Source organism: Leptopilina heterotoma, unplaced genomic scaffold, assembly GCF_015476425.1.
Source record: "Leptopilina heterotoma isolate Lh14 unplaced genomic scaffold, ASM1547642v1 Lhet_284, whole genome shotgun sequence".
In the NCBI taxonomy this organism is placed as follows: domain Eukaryota; kingdom Metazoa; phylum Arthropoda; class Insecta; order Hymenoptera; family Figitidae; genus Leptopilina; species Leptopilina heterotoma.
The window spans coordinates 339,305-355,944 of NW_025110990.1; the positions used below are offsets into that span (position 1 = coordinate 339,305).

The window sequence follows — 16,640 nt, forward strand, 5'->3', positions numbered from 1 at the left end:
TCCCCCCGCCCCAGACGCATTCCGGAAGTCCTTGACGCAACCACTTAAACCGCACGGCCACTGAGTCTCGATGAGACCTCGGACTAATGTAATATATTAATGCCAGTGCCGTATACTTTGTTACTTATAAGGGCAAAGTGAAAACTATGACTAAAAATTTTACACATACTAATCCTGAATTATTTTAATTATTAAAAATGAATATTAAATAATTCATAATAAAATTGTAATCATTACAAAATTCAACTTTTAAAACATTTTACAATTAAAAATATTTAATGGATAATTTAATAAACATCGATAAATAAATGATATTTTTTATTATTCAGTAACAAAATTATTAACATTTATTATTAGATATATTAATAATATATTATTTAAATAAATATAATTTGGAATAATAATGAACTATAATGTTAAATATTGTAATTATTATTAATTATAATAATAATTATTAATAATTATAATAATTAATTAATAAATAAATAATAATTAATTAAATTAATATTAAAAATTAGCATAATTAATAAAATTATTAAACATGACGCAGTGTCAGGAATATTTATTGCACATTTTAATTATTATTTACTAATTATCTATAATAATTTTAAAAACATTTATAAAAAAAATTTTCCATTTAACTTTTTTTAAATTTGAATGTTACAATTATAATAATATATTTATACTAAATAAATATAAATATTCATTTATCAATTAATAACTTAATGTTAATTATTATTATTATTTGAAACAATTATTATAATTATAATTATTATAATATTATTTAATTAAGTGAACACGGTAATAAATAAAGATAAACTGAATATTGTGTAAAGATTGATTCAAGCTTGAATCAAGATTAGATGTTCGAGCTTCACTCATAAAGATTGACCGAGTCTTGAATCGAGCATGGGACGAGCATTGGGCCCAATGTTGAACCAATATTGAACTAATATTGATTGACAGTGATGTAAAGACTGCTTCTACTGTGAGTTACCCACACTGAGCGTTCAAGACTCAATCAACCTTTAATCTATCGTCAGCATTGGTCTTTCGCGCCTGGGTGAATCGAGAAGGAAAGATTTTTCATTTTGCTTTTTTCACTTCTTTCCATTGTCTGCGCCGGAATTTTTGTTAATTCATTGAATGAATTTTTTAACTGTTTTCGATTTTAAAAGAAAGAGCAATCAATAAGTTCTAATTATTTTTGAAATTTCTATGAACATGTTAAAAACAAATTCTTCTTTTTGTATTAGTATATTTAATTGATTGAGCTGATATTTTGTATAGAAGTATAGAAGCGTTGAATAATGTTTGTTTTAAAAAATGGTTTTTTTCACTGTGGAAACCTTTTTCAATTTTTATAACAGAAAAAAGTGAGAATTTTTAAACATTTTTCAACAAATTTATGAGTCTCAAGTTCTCTCGAACTGTGCTGACTCACAAAAGCAATAACTCTCTAGGGTGATTCGTAAATTTTTATCGAGGAATTACGACATCTTCGTGTCACTAATCGTGAATGCAAACTTTTTGCAATTTCTCCCTTCTTTTACTTTTGGGTTTTCCTCTCTGCATTAACTCTCGTAAAATGAAATAAGGCAAAATATTAACTTACATCTTCGTGCTCTTTATGAAATCTCTCCTTCTGCTTCAATGCTTCTTGAACCTTCAGCTGGAACATGAGAAAAATTATCATACATTTAATAAATCATAATAGTTTAATAATATTAATTAATCAACAATTTAGAAATAATATAATTAAATATTAATTTACAATGAATTAATTGTGAATAAATAATTAAATGTTTGAAAACTAATAAAATTTGATTTTTCCGTGTTGCGAAAAATTTAAAAACACGACAGAAAACATGAATTAAATAATAAGTTGTGGAGTGACGGAGGCGTAGAGGATCACTTCATTCTCTCACGAGAAAGAGAGGAAGAGTGAGTTCAATTTATCATCCAGCTTATCATGCTGTAAAACTTTTTCCCCTCAAATCTGCGAGGGTACTGGCAGAAAAGAAAGAGAATAGAGGAACGAATATTAAGGCTATTGTGAAGTCAAGAGTAGAGAATATTAATGATAATTTTGAATAAGTAGAAGAAATATACTGCAAATTAACTTTGCGTTGGATGTATTTTCTTTATTATGTACCTATACTTTATACCACAATATCATATCAATTTTAAATTTTCATTCGGAAAGAGAAATAGTATAAAAAATTGCCAATAAAAAATAATAAAAATTTTCGAGTTTTTTGTAAAAAAATATTAACTAATTATTTGTTATTTAATTTTTCAAAGTATATTATAGATTCAAATACTTAAAATTGTCAGGAAAAAGGTGGATCATTCATAAGCATAAAAAATTTAGATGGATTTAAAAGTAGACCTATTTTCAGTAGCTTATAAGTTTGAAAGTATTGAGTTTAGAAAAAAGTTGTCAAAGGAAGAAAATTTTGGTTTTTCTTCAACTTTTAAGTAATGTAAAAAAATAATTTTTAAAAATTTTTATTAAAAAAAAACGTTTTTTATAAACAAATTAATTTTTTTTAAATTTGTGCTTGATTAATTTTTATTTTTTTTAAAAAAAAAGTCACCTTTGCGCCCATGATGCGAAAATAATTTTTTGTCTTACATAACTGCATGGAAAGTATGGCATTGAGGGCACGCACGATTAAACGCTCATATTAGCTAAAAATTAAGCTCTATATAAACATTACATCGAATAAAGTCTATAATGATAGAAGTTTTAGAATAGAAATATAAAAAACAATGTATTCTGGAAACGTAGTATTTATTTAGAACGTAGTAATTAATAATTGAACAAAACTGAAACAAGAACTTTTAAAATTGACAATTTTGATAAACGAAATGGGAACAAAACCAAATGTCTCATTATTTTTTTAGAGAAAATAAAAAAAAATTGCAAATTTTTATAGACAAAATAAAACAAGTTGAAAATGTTTGCAGTTCTATAGTCAACATAAAAAGAAAGTCGAAAATATCGCATTTTAATGAAGAAAATCTAATAATTAACAAGCGGGCGCAAAATACTTTTCCGCCCGCTCGGAGGTAGGGGAAGCGGGCGGAATAGTATATTGTGCATCTAGGGAGGAAAATAGAAGATTTCCACGAGTTTGGATTTTGCAGTTCGAGGCGTAGCGAGCACACGAGCCGAAGGCGAGTGCTGCGAGCGAAGACGAGAACTGTAAACACACGAGTGAAAATCATTTTCATCTCGTGGTGCACATACTATTTTTTCTAATACACGTAAACGGAAAGTAGGGGAGAGTCTCCAGTTGTGAGACGGGTTTCATTTTTGACCCGTAAATTGTAAACGAGTAAACGAAATTGTAAATAAAATACACCGTTCGAAAGGTAACAGAAATACGCAACTTTTATTAAAAGAAAGTATAGTGTTTCGATGAACTCAAAAAATTTTACGATACATTTTCCGAGCACATCGCTTTTGTCAAAAAAAAATGTCTCCAGTTGTGAGACACTCATTAAAAATTGCTAAAATTTAATAAGTTTGACATAAAACGTTATGTTTAGTAGAAATAATTAAATATATTAATAATATATATTATTATATACTAAATAATAATATTTATTCGCCAAAATATGACTATCAAATAAACACAATTTAATAGCTTTAACTATTTTAACTTTAACTTTATTTTAATATTATCACACACAGTGTTGGTATTTAACAAAAACACTTTATATATCCGCTTCGGCGTACACGAAAAAGTTAGCTCATATAAAAAGAAATGTTTTTATAGAAACCAATCGTCTTTTTAATATTGCATGTTAAAAAAAATTGACTGTCTCACAACTGGAGGTGTCTCACAACTGGAGACTCTCCCCTACAACCACTTCATAAAGATTTTTAACGACAATAATGTTTTCAACCGAAAGTTTATTATAATAATAGTATAATTTTTTAATATGATTAATTATTAAAAATTAACAATTTTAACAATAACATAACAATAAACAACAATTTAAACAAATTAAAAAACAAACAAAAACAACAATTTAACAATTCAACAATTAAAACAATTTTAAACAAAAAAAAACAATTTAATAATTTTAACAATTTAACAATTTTCAATAAAACATATATATTTAGTCGTAAGTAAAGATACATTTTATCTTTACATTGTTATTAAAATATATTACATGTGATTTTGGACGACAGGGAGGTAAAGCACTTTTCTCTCCCCGCTATGACGTCAGAGGGAGATAAAGTAACATTCCCTCCCTCTCGTCTGAAAAGATATACTTTCCACCCTCTACACAGGTAAGAAATGATGTATTTTCCGTGCGTGTGTTAGAAAAAATACTTTACCGCCCGCTGACGTCATACAAGCGGGCGCAATAGTACATTGTACAACTAGTGGCGAAAGTGTGATTTTTCGAGAGTGAAGTTTGCGGCTCAAGCGTAGCGAGAGCAGCAATCACTCTCGAAAAATCATTCTTTCACCACGAGTTGTGCACTACGTTTTCTCCAACACCTTGCAAGGAAAGGTTTCTTCGTGAGTTTCGTATAATTTTAATTTAACGTGTGCTTATGTTTAATATAATAAAAGACGAATGTTTTTTGAGTGGGGAAGAAGTTAGATACAAAATAAATCTCGGTCAAAGAACAAGAAAAAAGAATAAATTCATGATTTACTTTCGCCACGCCAAATTTACTTTCGCCACGCTAAAAATTAATTTCGCCAAGCTGAATTTACTTTCGCCACGCTCTTCAGAGCAGTTGAGAAAAGTTCTACTTTCGCCACACTTTTCTACCAAGAAAAGTACTCCTTTCAGAGCAAGTGTTGGAGAAAATACTTTTCCGCCCGCTTCCCCCACTCCCGGGCGTAATGTGTTACTTTGCGCCCGCCTTAAGTGCCCGAAATGACATACTTTCCGTGCAGGTAGGACAAAAAATATATTAAACATATTTTTTTATTATAAAATGGCCTGCTCAAGGATCCGTTTTAAATAATGGGGTGATTCTCCGCGTAGCGCACAATTTGGATTTTACTATTTTTGAAATTTTTTTTTTCAAATTAAGTAAAAGTCGATATAGAATTTTAAAGTTCAATATTCAAGAACGCTCGCAAGTTTCAGTGCGCCTCGGGGCGCGCGAATGTTGGTCGTCGCGCTTTGCGCTCCGAGGATTAATGCGCGTTTCGCGCGCAAATAGCTCGCAGTCGTCCGCGGCCGTTGTCCATTATTAGCGTTCTTTTTACTGTTTCCCATCATACGTTTCATGAAAACAATTTTTCTCTTAAAGTTACTACGACTTTAAGGATTACATTCTCATCACATATTTTGTTTGCTAATGATTTCAAGATTAAGTGGACTTAAATGTAAAGTTTTGGTCTTGCTGATAAAAAATGTGAAATTATTTTTAATTACCAACTTTCGTAGAAACATGATTTGCTGAAGAAGCTACAATATTTTTAAAATACTAGTATCAAGTTCTTTGTGTACGTGATTTGTAAATAACAATTATTTGATTAAACTGTTGCTGAAATTGATAAAATCATACAATATCTTCATGCTTTTTTGCCAATCTTAAATATTTGCAAAATTGAAAAATAACCTTAGTTTTTAGGTGCTTTATATACAGAGCTTAATGAACTAATAATAGTATTTATTTCTTTATTACTTTTATTTATTAAAACAAAAAACTACCCGAAAAGGGTAAACATGAAAAAAAATTAAAAAGAATAATATTAAATTAAGCTATAATAAAACACGTAATTTATTGTTCTAATATCTAAAAGTGCATTAAATATCTTAAATTTATTTAAGATTAATTTAATTTATTTAAATTTATTTATTTATTTATTATTTATTTATTATTTATTTATTTATTATTTATTTATTATTTATTTATTTATTATTTATTTATTATTTATTTATTTATTATTTATTATTTATTTATTATTTATTTATTTTAATTTATTTTAAGTATTTTAAGTAACCTAAAGGTGTTGATGCAAAAAGATAACAACAATTTCAAAAAACGGTTAAAAGTGTTTTTTGTGTTGTTGCGAACTACAAATTTTTATAACAGTTTTAACATTTCAGAAAATCAATGAAATTTTCTTAACACAGATGAGCTGGACTGACCCAAAAACTTTTTTAAAAAAACGAAATTTGACTTGGTATGAAAAAATGTTATAGAGGAAAGTTGTTTGTATTTTCCTAATCTAAAGTAATATAAAGTTAAAAAATTTGAAATTTGAAAAAATTGAATTTTCAAAATTTTGAAAGTACTGTATTTTTTAACAAAAGTGGCTGGCTAACGAACTCGATCTGTATTTTAACACTAACTTTGTTCATGCAAAGTTGCAAGTTGATACAATAAGTTTTTCAAAAGTTATCGTGGCGATAGACCATTGTGTCTACAGATAGACACAAAGACAGACCTGCCGTCCAGTTTAAAAAAGGCACTATCTATATATTTTATGAAAAATGAGTTTATATAAATTAATTATAATAATTACAAAATATTAATTCAAATAAAATAAGTTTTTTTATTATTGACAATATTTTTTAAGCATTAATATAATTAATTTACCAAGAAATTACATAATCATTTTCACCCGTTTTTGCTCTCAAGTCACTTATTCTACTTTTGCTTCCACTATTATTATTATAAACCATTTTTACTATCAGCCCCTCTATTGTTCGTCATTTTTCGTTCGGTATTTTCAAAATTAAAAAATATAATATAATTATAAATAAAATAAAATATAAAATAATGATAAAAATATAACAGAAATAAAGGATTGTGTTAGAAAATAATGTAGATAGTGACGCTTTAAACAGGAAAGTGGACCGACAAAGCAATTTTAAACGTACTATCTACCACATAGTGCACTTTTCATGTATTCTCCATAATTTTTGGATAAAAAATGTGCACTATCTACAGTTTTATTAATAAATAATTAAAATTAATAAAATTTTTTTGCACCAATGAAAAGAGCGTGTCCGAATTAGTCAAGAACATAAGTTTGTTTACAACATTTTTAATTTTATTAAGAGATCAAGATGCAAACGCGTTTCCTTCAATATCTCCGATTGAGCTAAAATGTAGATAGTGTCTTTTTTAAAAAGGACGGCAGAGACATACATACAGACACTTTTTCTAGACCATGTTTTTCGGACTAAGGGGACCCCAAAACGTCGAGATTTCATTAAATTATCGAAAGTCAATTTTCGACCAAAACTAATACTTTCTCATGTGATGAGAATGTAAAAAATACTGTTTTCGTACACTTGAACCCCGCACAGGAAACATTGAAAAAAAGTTTCGGTCAAATTTGTTTAAACTCTGTAGTTTTGTAGCTGATAATCTCCTGAACAAAAAATGCTAATGGCAAAATTCCCAAAAATCAATAGTATTTTAGCTACATGCTGATGAGCCTTAAAAAATAGGTCTAAAATAGCAAAGCTTGTTCAAGGCTTGGGAAAGCTTGGTAATGGCTCAAGGCTCCATTATAGTTAAAGGCTTGATTACGACACAACTCTTGATCATGGCTCAAGGCTTGATCATGGCTCAAGGCCATAAGCAGATAATAAATAATAATAAATAATAATAATAATAAATAGCAGAGCTTGCTTAAACCTTGGGAAGGCTTGGTAATGGCTCAAGGCTTGATTATGACTCAAAGCTTGATTATAGATCAAGACTTGATTTTGCTCAAGACTTGGTTTATGGCTCAAGGCTTGATCATAGCTAAAAGCTCGGTTATGGATCAAGGCTTGGTAATGGCTCAAGGCTCGATTATGGCTCAAGGCTTGATTATGGCTCAAGGTTTGATCATGGCTCCAGGCTTAATTATGACTCAAGGTTTAATCATGGCTCAAGGCCATAATAAAAAATAGCAGAGCTTGCTCAAAGCTTGGGAAGGCTTGGTAATGGCTCAAGACTTGGTTTATGGCTCAAGGCTTGATCATAGCTAAAAGCTCGGTTATGGATCAAGGCTTGGTAATGGCTCAAGGTTCGATTATGGCTCAAGGCTATAATCAAAAATAGCAAAGCTTGCTCAAGGCTTGGGAAGTCTTGGTAATGGCTTAAGGCTTGATCATGACTCAAAGCTTGATTATGGATCAAGGCTTGGTAATGGCTCAAGGCTCGATTATGGCTAACGGCTTGATTATGGCTCAAGGCCATAATCATAAATAGCAAAGCTTGCTCAAGGCTTCGGAAGGCTTGGTAATGGCTTAAGGCTTGATTATGGCTCAAGGTTCTCTCATCTAAGACATCTCTAAAATATCTATGGTAGATATTTGTGGGATTTTTGCTCTATAAACATATAATGAAAAATCTTGAAATATATCAAAATTAGATTCTAATTACAAATAAAACAATATAATATATTTTAATAATTTCAAAAATGTTTAATTGCAGTTAAACAAGTACGTACTACAATAAATATTTTAGAGTATACTTTTGGTAATTCTGAAAATATTTATATGTAGAGGTTAGCTTACGCGCCCATCACCTAAATAAATGTTACTAAAAATATTACGTTGTATCTATTGATAAAATTAAGTCAATTTAATATAATACATTTAAAATTAATTTACATAAATCTTTTTATGAGACATTTACAAGTCATGAGACAAGTCACTATTGTTAAAAAAGAGAGTAAACTTTATAGTTAAACACAAAATATTTTCTTTAAGATTAAAAGGTTTCATAAGATATTTGTTGGAATGTCCGTAAGATATCCCTGAGATATCCGAGATATCTATAGATCTAACTGGGACGTTATTTGGATATCCATAGAATGTCTTGTGCTGTACGGGTTATGCCTCAAGGCTTGATCATACCTAAAAGCTTGATTATAGATCAAGGCTTGATTATGGGTCAAGGCCATAATCAAAAATAGCAAAGCTTGCTTAAACCTTGGAAAGGCTTGGTAATGGCTCAAGGCTTGATTATGACTCAAAGCATGATTATGGATCAAGACTTGATTTTGCCTCAAGGCTTGATTATAGATCAAGTCTTGGTTATGGCTCAAGGCTTGATCGTGACTCAAAGCTTGATTATGGATCAAGGCCTGTCCTGGCCATGAGCCATAATAAAACCTTTATCCAAAATCAAGTTTTTAGCTATGATCAAGCCTTGATCCATAATCAAGCTTTGAGTCACGATCGAGCCTTGAACTATAATCAAGCCTTGAGCCATAATCAAGCCTTGATCCATAATCAAGATTTAAGTCATAATATATCCTGGAGCTATAATCAAGCCTCGATCCATTAACATGCCTTAATCCATAATCAAGCTTTTAGTTATGATCAAGCCATAAGCCATAATCAAGTCTTGATCGATAATCAAGATTTGAGTCATAATTAAACATTGATCCATAACCAAGCTTTGAGCCAAAATCAAGCTTTGATCCATAACCAAGCCTTGAACCATTACCAAGTCTTGAGCTATAATCAAGCCTTGATCCATAAGCTTTTAGCTATGATCAATCCATAAGTCATAACCAAGCCTTGAGCTATAATCAAGCGTTGAGCCATAACCAAGCCATGAGCTATAATAAAGCCTTGAGCCATAATCAAGTCTTGATCCATAATCCAGATTTAAGTCATAATCAAGCCTTGATCCATAACCAAGCCTTGAGCTATAATCAAGCCTTAATCCTTAAGATTTTGCTATGATCAAGCCATGAGTCAGAACCAAGCCTTGATCCATAACCAAGCTTTTAGGTATAATCGAGCCTTGAGCCATAATCGAGCCTTGAGCCATTACCAAGCCTTGATCTATAATCAAGCATTTAGGTATGATCAAGCCTTGTTCCATAATCAAGATTTGAGTCATAATCAAACCTTGATCTATAACGGAGCCTTAAGCCAAAATCAAGATTTGAGCCATAACCAATCCTTAAACCATAATCAAGCTTTTAGTTATGATCAAGCCTTGATCCATAATCAAGCTTTAAGTGATTATCAAGCCTTGAGCCAAAATAAAGCCTTGATCTATAATCAAGCTTTTAGGTATGATCAAGAGTTGATCCATAATCGAGCTTTCAGTCGTGATCAAGCCTTGAGCCATAATCGAACCTTGATCTATAATCAAGCTTTTAGGTATGATAAGATTTGTGTCATAATCAAGCCTTCAGTCATAATCGAGCCTTGAGCAAGCTTTGCTATTTTGGACCTATTTTTTAAGGCTAAACAGCATGTAGCTAAAATACTATTGATTTTCAAGAATTTTGCCATTAGCATTTTTTGTTCAGGAGATTAACAGCTACAAAACTACAGAGTTTAAACAAATTTGACCGAAACTTTTTTTCAATGTATTCTGTGCGGGGTCCTTTAATTACCTAATTGATTATAAAAAGAAAAATTTGTAACATACACTACCGTCCACGAGTATCAGGACGATTACACGCGACTCTATGAAAAAACATGTCATCACTTTTTCAATCATATCTAGTAAACAAAAGGAGATACAAGAAAAACTTAAATACGGTTAGAAAGCTGTTTAAATTTTGCGTAAAATAAGCCGTCTTTGAAGTCATTCCGTTAACTACTTTTTGAGTTGTAGAGTGAGAAAAAAAAATTATCAAATATTCTCATTTTTGGCTCTTGATCTTTTTCAAAAATCTAGAAAAATTTTTCTAAAAACACAGAAATCTTCGTTAGAATTTCAGCTTTAAAATAAGCCTTTGAAAATTAAAAAAGGTTAATCCGTCTTCGATTTATCATTAATAATGTGAGGCCGTATTTCGACGATTGGTGCATTGGAATTTAACTGTGACGACTCGATTCTAGCATCGCGTGGCTGCGAATGGGAGAGAAAACAGGGACGAATTTATGCTGGGAAATAATAAATAATGATGTTTTACGAGTAATATAAAGAAACTAAAAAGTTCATCGTTCCCCCGCATCAATTTCAATGCAACAAACGGTCGAAACACGGCTTCACAATATTAATGATATATCGAAGAACGATTAACCTTTTTTAATTTTCAAAGGCTTATTTTAAAGCTGAAATTCTAACGAAGATTTCTGTGCTTTTAGAAAAATTTTTTTCTAAATTTTTCTAGATTTTTTAAAAAGTTGAAATCAAGAGCCAAAAATGAGAAAATTTTATTATTTTTTTATTTCTTTCTAACTCTACAACTCAAAAAGTAGTTAACGAAATGGCTTCAAAGATGCCTTATTTTACGCAAATTTTAATCAGCTTTCTAACCGTATTTAAGTTTTTTTGTAGGTCCTTTTATTTACAAGATATGATTGAAAAAGTGATGGCATGTTTTTTCATAGAGTCGCGTGTAATCGTCCTGATACTCGTGGACGGTACTGTATCAAAAAATCCCTACGTGGTCTACTAGTTTATGTCATATATTAAAAGAAAATTTTTGGTTTTTTATTCCAGGTTCTTTGTCGGTACAGCCATTTCGACGATTTTGGGCCTCCAAAAAACGTCATTATTTAAAACGGATCCTGGAGCAGGCCATTTTATAATAAAAAAAATATGTTTAATATATTTTTTGGTACATTTTGAGATATATAATAAAGTATTGAATACGAAAATGTAATAGCTTTTAATATACTCTTTGAAAATATTCCTAAATTTCACCCCTTAAGGAGTTTAAAATTTTTTCAAAATTCGCTTGCAAGTTGCTCGTAAGCTACGCTACATTTGACAGTATGATTTTTTACAATGACTCTTCGAAACTGTCTATATCCTACAATTTTTAACAGATTTAAGTGTGATATCAAAAAATTGTAGGATGTAGATAGTTTTAAACAGCCGATTGTAAAAAAATCATACTTTGAATTGTAGCGTAGCCCACGAACAACTTGCAAGCGAATTTTGAAAAAAATTTAAACTCCTTAAACTTAATGGGCCCATCTCAGGACTTTTGGGAAAATTTTCTGTATGTTATCAGGTATAAATAAATAAAAAAAAATAAAAATTAATCACGCCCAAATTTTAAAAAAATTAATTTTTTTTACATTACTTAAAAGTTGAAGAAAAACCAAAATTTTCTTCCTTTAACAACTTTTTATAAACTCAATACTTTCAAACTTATAAGCTATTGAAAATAGGTCTACTTTAAAAATCCAAAATTTCGAAAATTCATAACTTGAAAATTTTGGCAAATATGGAAAAATAAAAAAAGACTTATTTAATCCTATTTTTCTACAAAGAATGAGAAAAAAATATTTTTAAGCGATTTTAAAACGCCATAGAAAAATCTCACGTGGAATTGCCCATATAGTAGAAGTTTATTCCATTTATATACAAAAAATTTAAAGAAAACGTGATTGAAAATTCAGTTATTTCTAACTGAAAATCCATGCATGGATGTATTAATTTTAATGTACGTGGATAGAAAAAACTCCCAGCATAAGTGAATGAAATTTTATTTATCCATTTGACTCTGAGATATAACCTCAAATTTAACATACCAATAAAATACAAAACGATTTCAGTTTATATTTTTTAGTGTTTTTGCCCTATATGTTTATGTTGTATACAAACACAATCACAATATCAACTGAGGACACTACACTATAGTAGCTTAATATATTTAATATAGTTAATATATTAAATATAATATTTCTAACCCCGCATACGGTTTTAAATTTAAAACTAACTAATACTAATTTACACTTATTTACTTATTTTGTCAATTAACCCTTTCACACCCAGGCATAACTGGTCGGTTAAAAAAACGTAAGTGTAACGTTATTCATAGTTTTCGGGGTCGCTGATTACGAATCTGATATCAGAATTATAAAATTTTTTAAATTCAAAATGGCGTATCCAATATGGCAAGCAACTTTTTTACAGATTGATCGGATTGGCTTGGAAATTGTTACTCGGGGGTTTCTAGGGTCGCTGAATACGAATCCGGTGTTATATCTTTAAAATTCAAAATGGCGGATCCAATATGGCGGGCGATATTTTTAAAATCGTTTAGTTTTACCAGAAACTTGTTACTTGGGGGTTTTCAGGGTCGCTCAATACGAATCCGGTGTTATATTTTTAAAATTTTAAATGACGGATCCAATATAGCGGACGTTATTTTTAAAATCGTATAGTTTCACCAGAAACTTGTTACTCGGGGGTTTTCGGGGTCGCTGATTACGAATCCAGTGAGAGTAGAAAGAAACAAGTCCATCTACTGACATAAATAAATAAATAAATACACACTCGCAATTTTAAAATAAACTACAAATTCGTGATAAGAGACCATAAAAACCCTTGAGTGACAAGTTTCCCTCTAATCCAAACAATTTTTACATTTGTCGTCCGCCGTGTAGGATCCGCCATTTTGAATTTTTAAAAATTAACACTTAATTCGTAATCAGCGACTCAGAAATCCCCCGAGTAACAAGTTTCAGGTGAAATTAAAATGTTTTAAAAAAATCGTCCACTATCTTGGATCCGCCATTTTGAATTTTAAGAATATAACACTGGATTCGTAATCAGCGACCCCGAAAACACCCGAGTAACAAGTTTCTGGTGAAACTAAACGATTTTAAAAATAACGCCGCCATATTGGATCCGCCATTTTGAATTTTAAAGATATAACACCGGATTCGTATTCAGCGACCCTAGAAACCCCCGAGTAACAAGTTTCATGACAATTCGTTTAATTTTTACATTTGTCGTCCGCCATATTAGATCCGCCATTTTGAATTTTGAAAAACTAGCACCGGATTCGTAATCAGCGACCCCGAAAACCCCCGAGTAACAATTTTTAGGCGATTTTAAAATATTTTAAAAATTCATGATTTTTAACAATAATTTATGAATTTTTTTAAACAATAGGAATTTTTTAACATGATCTAGGTTACTTATTTTTAAAGCCCTATTCTTCCTGAAGAGAACGCACTATTAGACTCAAAAATATTAAGTTTCTTCAAAGATATTGAGGATTTTGTAGGTGGGACGTATATGTCCCATGGGCGTGAAAGGGTTAAAATATATCGCAACTTGTCACTAAAAGTGAATAAGTATATTTGCTTTAGACTATTAGCTATTATTTTTTTATTTCCATACAATTGTTACTTGACAACTTTCTTTTTTGTCAGGAGTTAACGAAAATTCTTTACGAGTCGCGTGTTTTTTAAAAATGTCGAAACGGAAAGTTGCGTAGAACAATTTTCATTCAATAATACCTTAAATTTAACGTATCTTTGCATTGAACTTATTGTTCATGTAAAGTTAACTTAAAATTAATGTATTCATGAATAAAATTTTATGCATTTGTGAATTATTATAACTTTCATTTAATAATAAATTAAAATTTAGTCACATAAATGATTTAAAAGTGCATGGATTTTCAGGCGTTTTCTAACATTAAGGCGTTTTAATAAAATATGTTAAAAGTGTTGATCAGTCAATTCGTAATTAGTGAAAAGATGTTAAAAACTTTTTAATTCTTCTGATCAGATATTTTATTCAATTGAGGGCGTGGAACGGATAACTGCCTGCAACGCATGGTCGAAAGGGACTATACCAGTCAGACATCAGTGAGAGGCCTAGAGGCGTTCACTATTGTCTGACTGTTATAGTCCCTTTCGACCATGCGTTGCAGGTAGTTATCCGTTCCACGCCCTCAATTAAGCTTAGCATTCACTCCACGACGCAGAGCCTCCTCAGAGCATTACAAACAATCATGTGTTTGTAAAATTTTCAATGTGCAATGTCGTGGTAAACATGTGATCACAAAATCTGGGGAAAGGTTTTTTCTCAAAAAACCCCCCTTTTTTTAATTATATTTAAATTTTATATATTTATGTTTGTTAACAATTTATATTATTTATGTTATTTATAATTTGTAAAAAGTTTTTTTATATATTGCTTCCTCATAAAGGAAGCTTTGTATTAGCAAAATTTTGGAGTGTCATTTTTTGACATATTTATAAATTTTTTTTTATTATGCCTAATACTTTAGTACTTTATATATGCACAGGAACTCCCCGTATAAATGTTCTAAATAAATACAAAAAAATTTCGACGTATTTTGATCTCCGAAGTTCAAAAAAACGGATTTTAAAAATTTGTCCCGATGTGTGTGTGTGTGTACTAACATTACATTTGCCTCAATATCTCAGAACGAGAAAGAGCTAAAGGCCTCAATTTTTTTTTAAATTGTAGGTCTCCCCGGGGGACATAAAATGAGAGTATTTTCAGCCCGATTCATGGAGTTCAACTATTTTTTTTTTTGCATTTTTCATTTTGTAGAAAAACGTTTTTTGGATATAACTTAAAAAAAATGTTAGGACACTTATAAATATTTTTCTTTAGTTTTGTAGAGTTTTTTCACACGCATCTTTTGAGCCCTAATTGAACATTTTTCGTCCATATTAACCGGAGATATTAAACTTTTAAAAATCAAAAATTTTGGAAAATAAGACTTTTTTAAAAATTTTGTTAAAAAATGTAGAAGTTTTGTTTTGTATTTAGTTTTGTAGAGTTTTTTAGACGCATCTTTTGAGCCCTAATTGAACATTTTTCGTCTATATTAACCGGAGATATTAAACTTTTAAAAATCTAAAATTTTGAAAAATAAGACTTTTATAAAAATTTTTTTAAATGATGTAAAAGTAACTTCAAAAAATTATTACCAACTTGAAGAGCATTAAAAAACGTTTCGGTTGACCTATTTTTTAACCTGATTCGGGCAGAAATTATGAAATTATTGGTATTTGAAAAATCAAAAATTGTGGAAAATATCATTTTTTCAACATTCTTGTTTCTTATGTGTAATTATTCAACTATTATTACCATCTTATAGAATATATAAAAACACATTTTTTGGACCAAGATTTAATGATTTTTAACCCTTTTATAGAAAGTAATTCTTATATATTTTAATTATTATTATTTCTATGAGGAAGCAAAGTGTTCATGAAATGAACACCAAAATTATAAAAATGTACAACTTGGCAGCGGTTTTTTGTATGAATCTTGACACATGATTGTTTGTAATGCTCTGAGGAGGCTCTGCGTGGAGTGAAAGCTAAGCTAAATTGAATAAAATATCTAATCAGAAGAATTAAAAGGTTTTTAACATCTTTTCACTAATTAAGGCGTTTTGTATAGGGGAGACCGAGGTGTTATGGTGTCTGTCAATAATGTAAATATTAATAAGTTAAAATTTCACTGCTTCCTTCCCTTAATATTGAAAAAAATTAGAAAATTATTTTTTACTTATGACTGTACTGATTGTAGTTTTTGATTTTGTTCTTAATCCATTTGTTTTTTAATTAATTTTCGAATAGTTTTGGTAAATTTTGATAATATCGTGAACCTACCCTCTGAATGGTTTCTTCGAAAGTATTGGACTGTCCTCCATTCATCTGGAAATACCTCAATCTATCGTAATCTCTGGGGTCCACCATTGATCGCAAGATCGTATGACCCATGTCTGGTCCGAGGCCTAAACCACTCTGTAAAACACTGTCGGGCGTGTCCACCTGCAAAAAAGACCGAAGGACACCAGATCAGAAAATTTACGTTAGTAGAGATTCATTGTTGAAAGAAGATTCTAATAGTAATTTTGTCTATTCATTTTTCTTTTAATTATTTTTTATTTAATTTAAATTAAAATTATTCCAATTTCTTTTTCTAATTTCTGTAAAAA

At 29.9% G+C, this 16,640-nt stretch overlaps 1 protein-coding gene across 4 annotated transcripts in view; it reads right to left on the bottom strand.

The window, feature by feature from the left end:
• LOC122504191 (SAM and SH3 domain-containing protein 1-like) overlaps window positions 1-16,640 on the bottom strand; it is a 641,260-nt gene that overhangs the window by 312,325 nt on the left and 312,295 nt on the right. For all 4 annotated transcript variants that reach the window (XM_043615130.1, XM_043615129.1, XM_043615128.1 and 1 more), the window contains 2 exons: window positions 16,312-16,473; window positions 1,616-1,672 (listed from right to left, as the gene is read on the bottom strand). In XM_043615130.1, coding sequence (XP_043471065.1) covers window positions 1,616-1,672; window positions 16,312-16,473 — 219 coding nt within the window. The remainder of the gene's footprint in view (window positions 1-1,615; window positions 1,673-16,311; window positions 16,474-16,640) is intronic.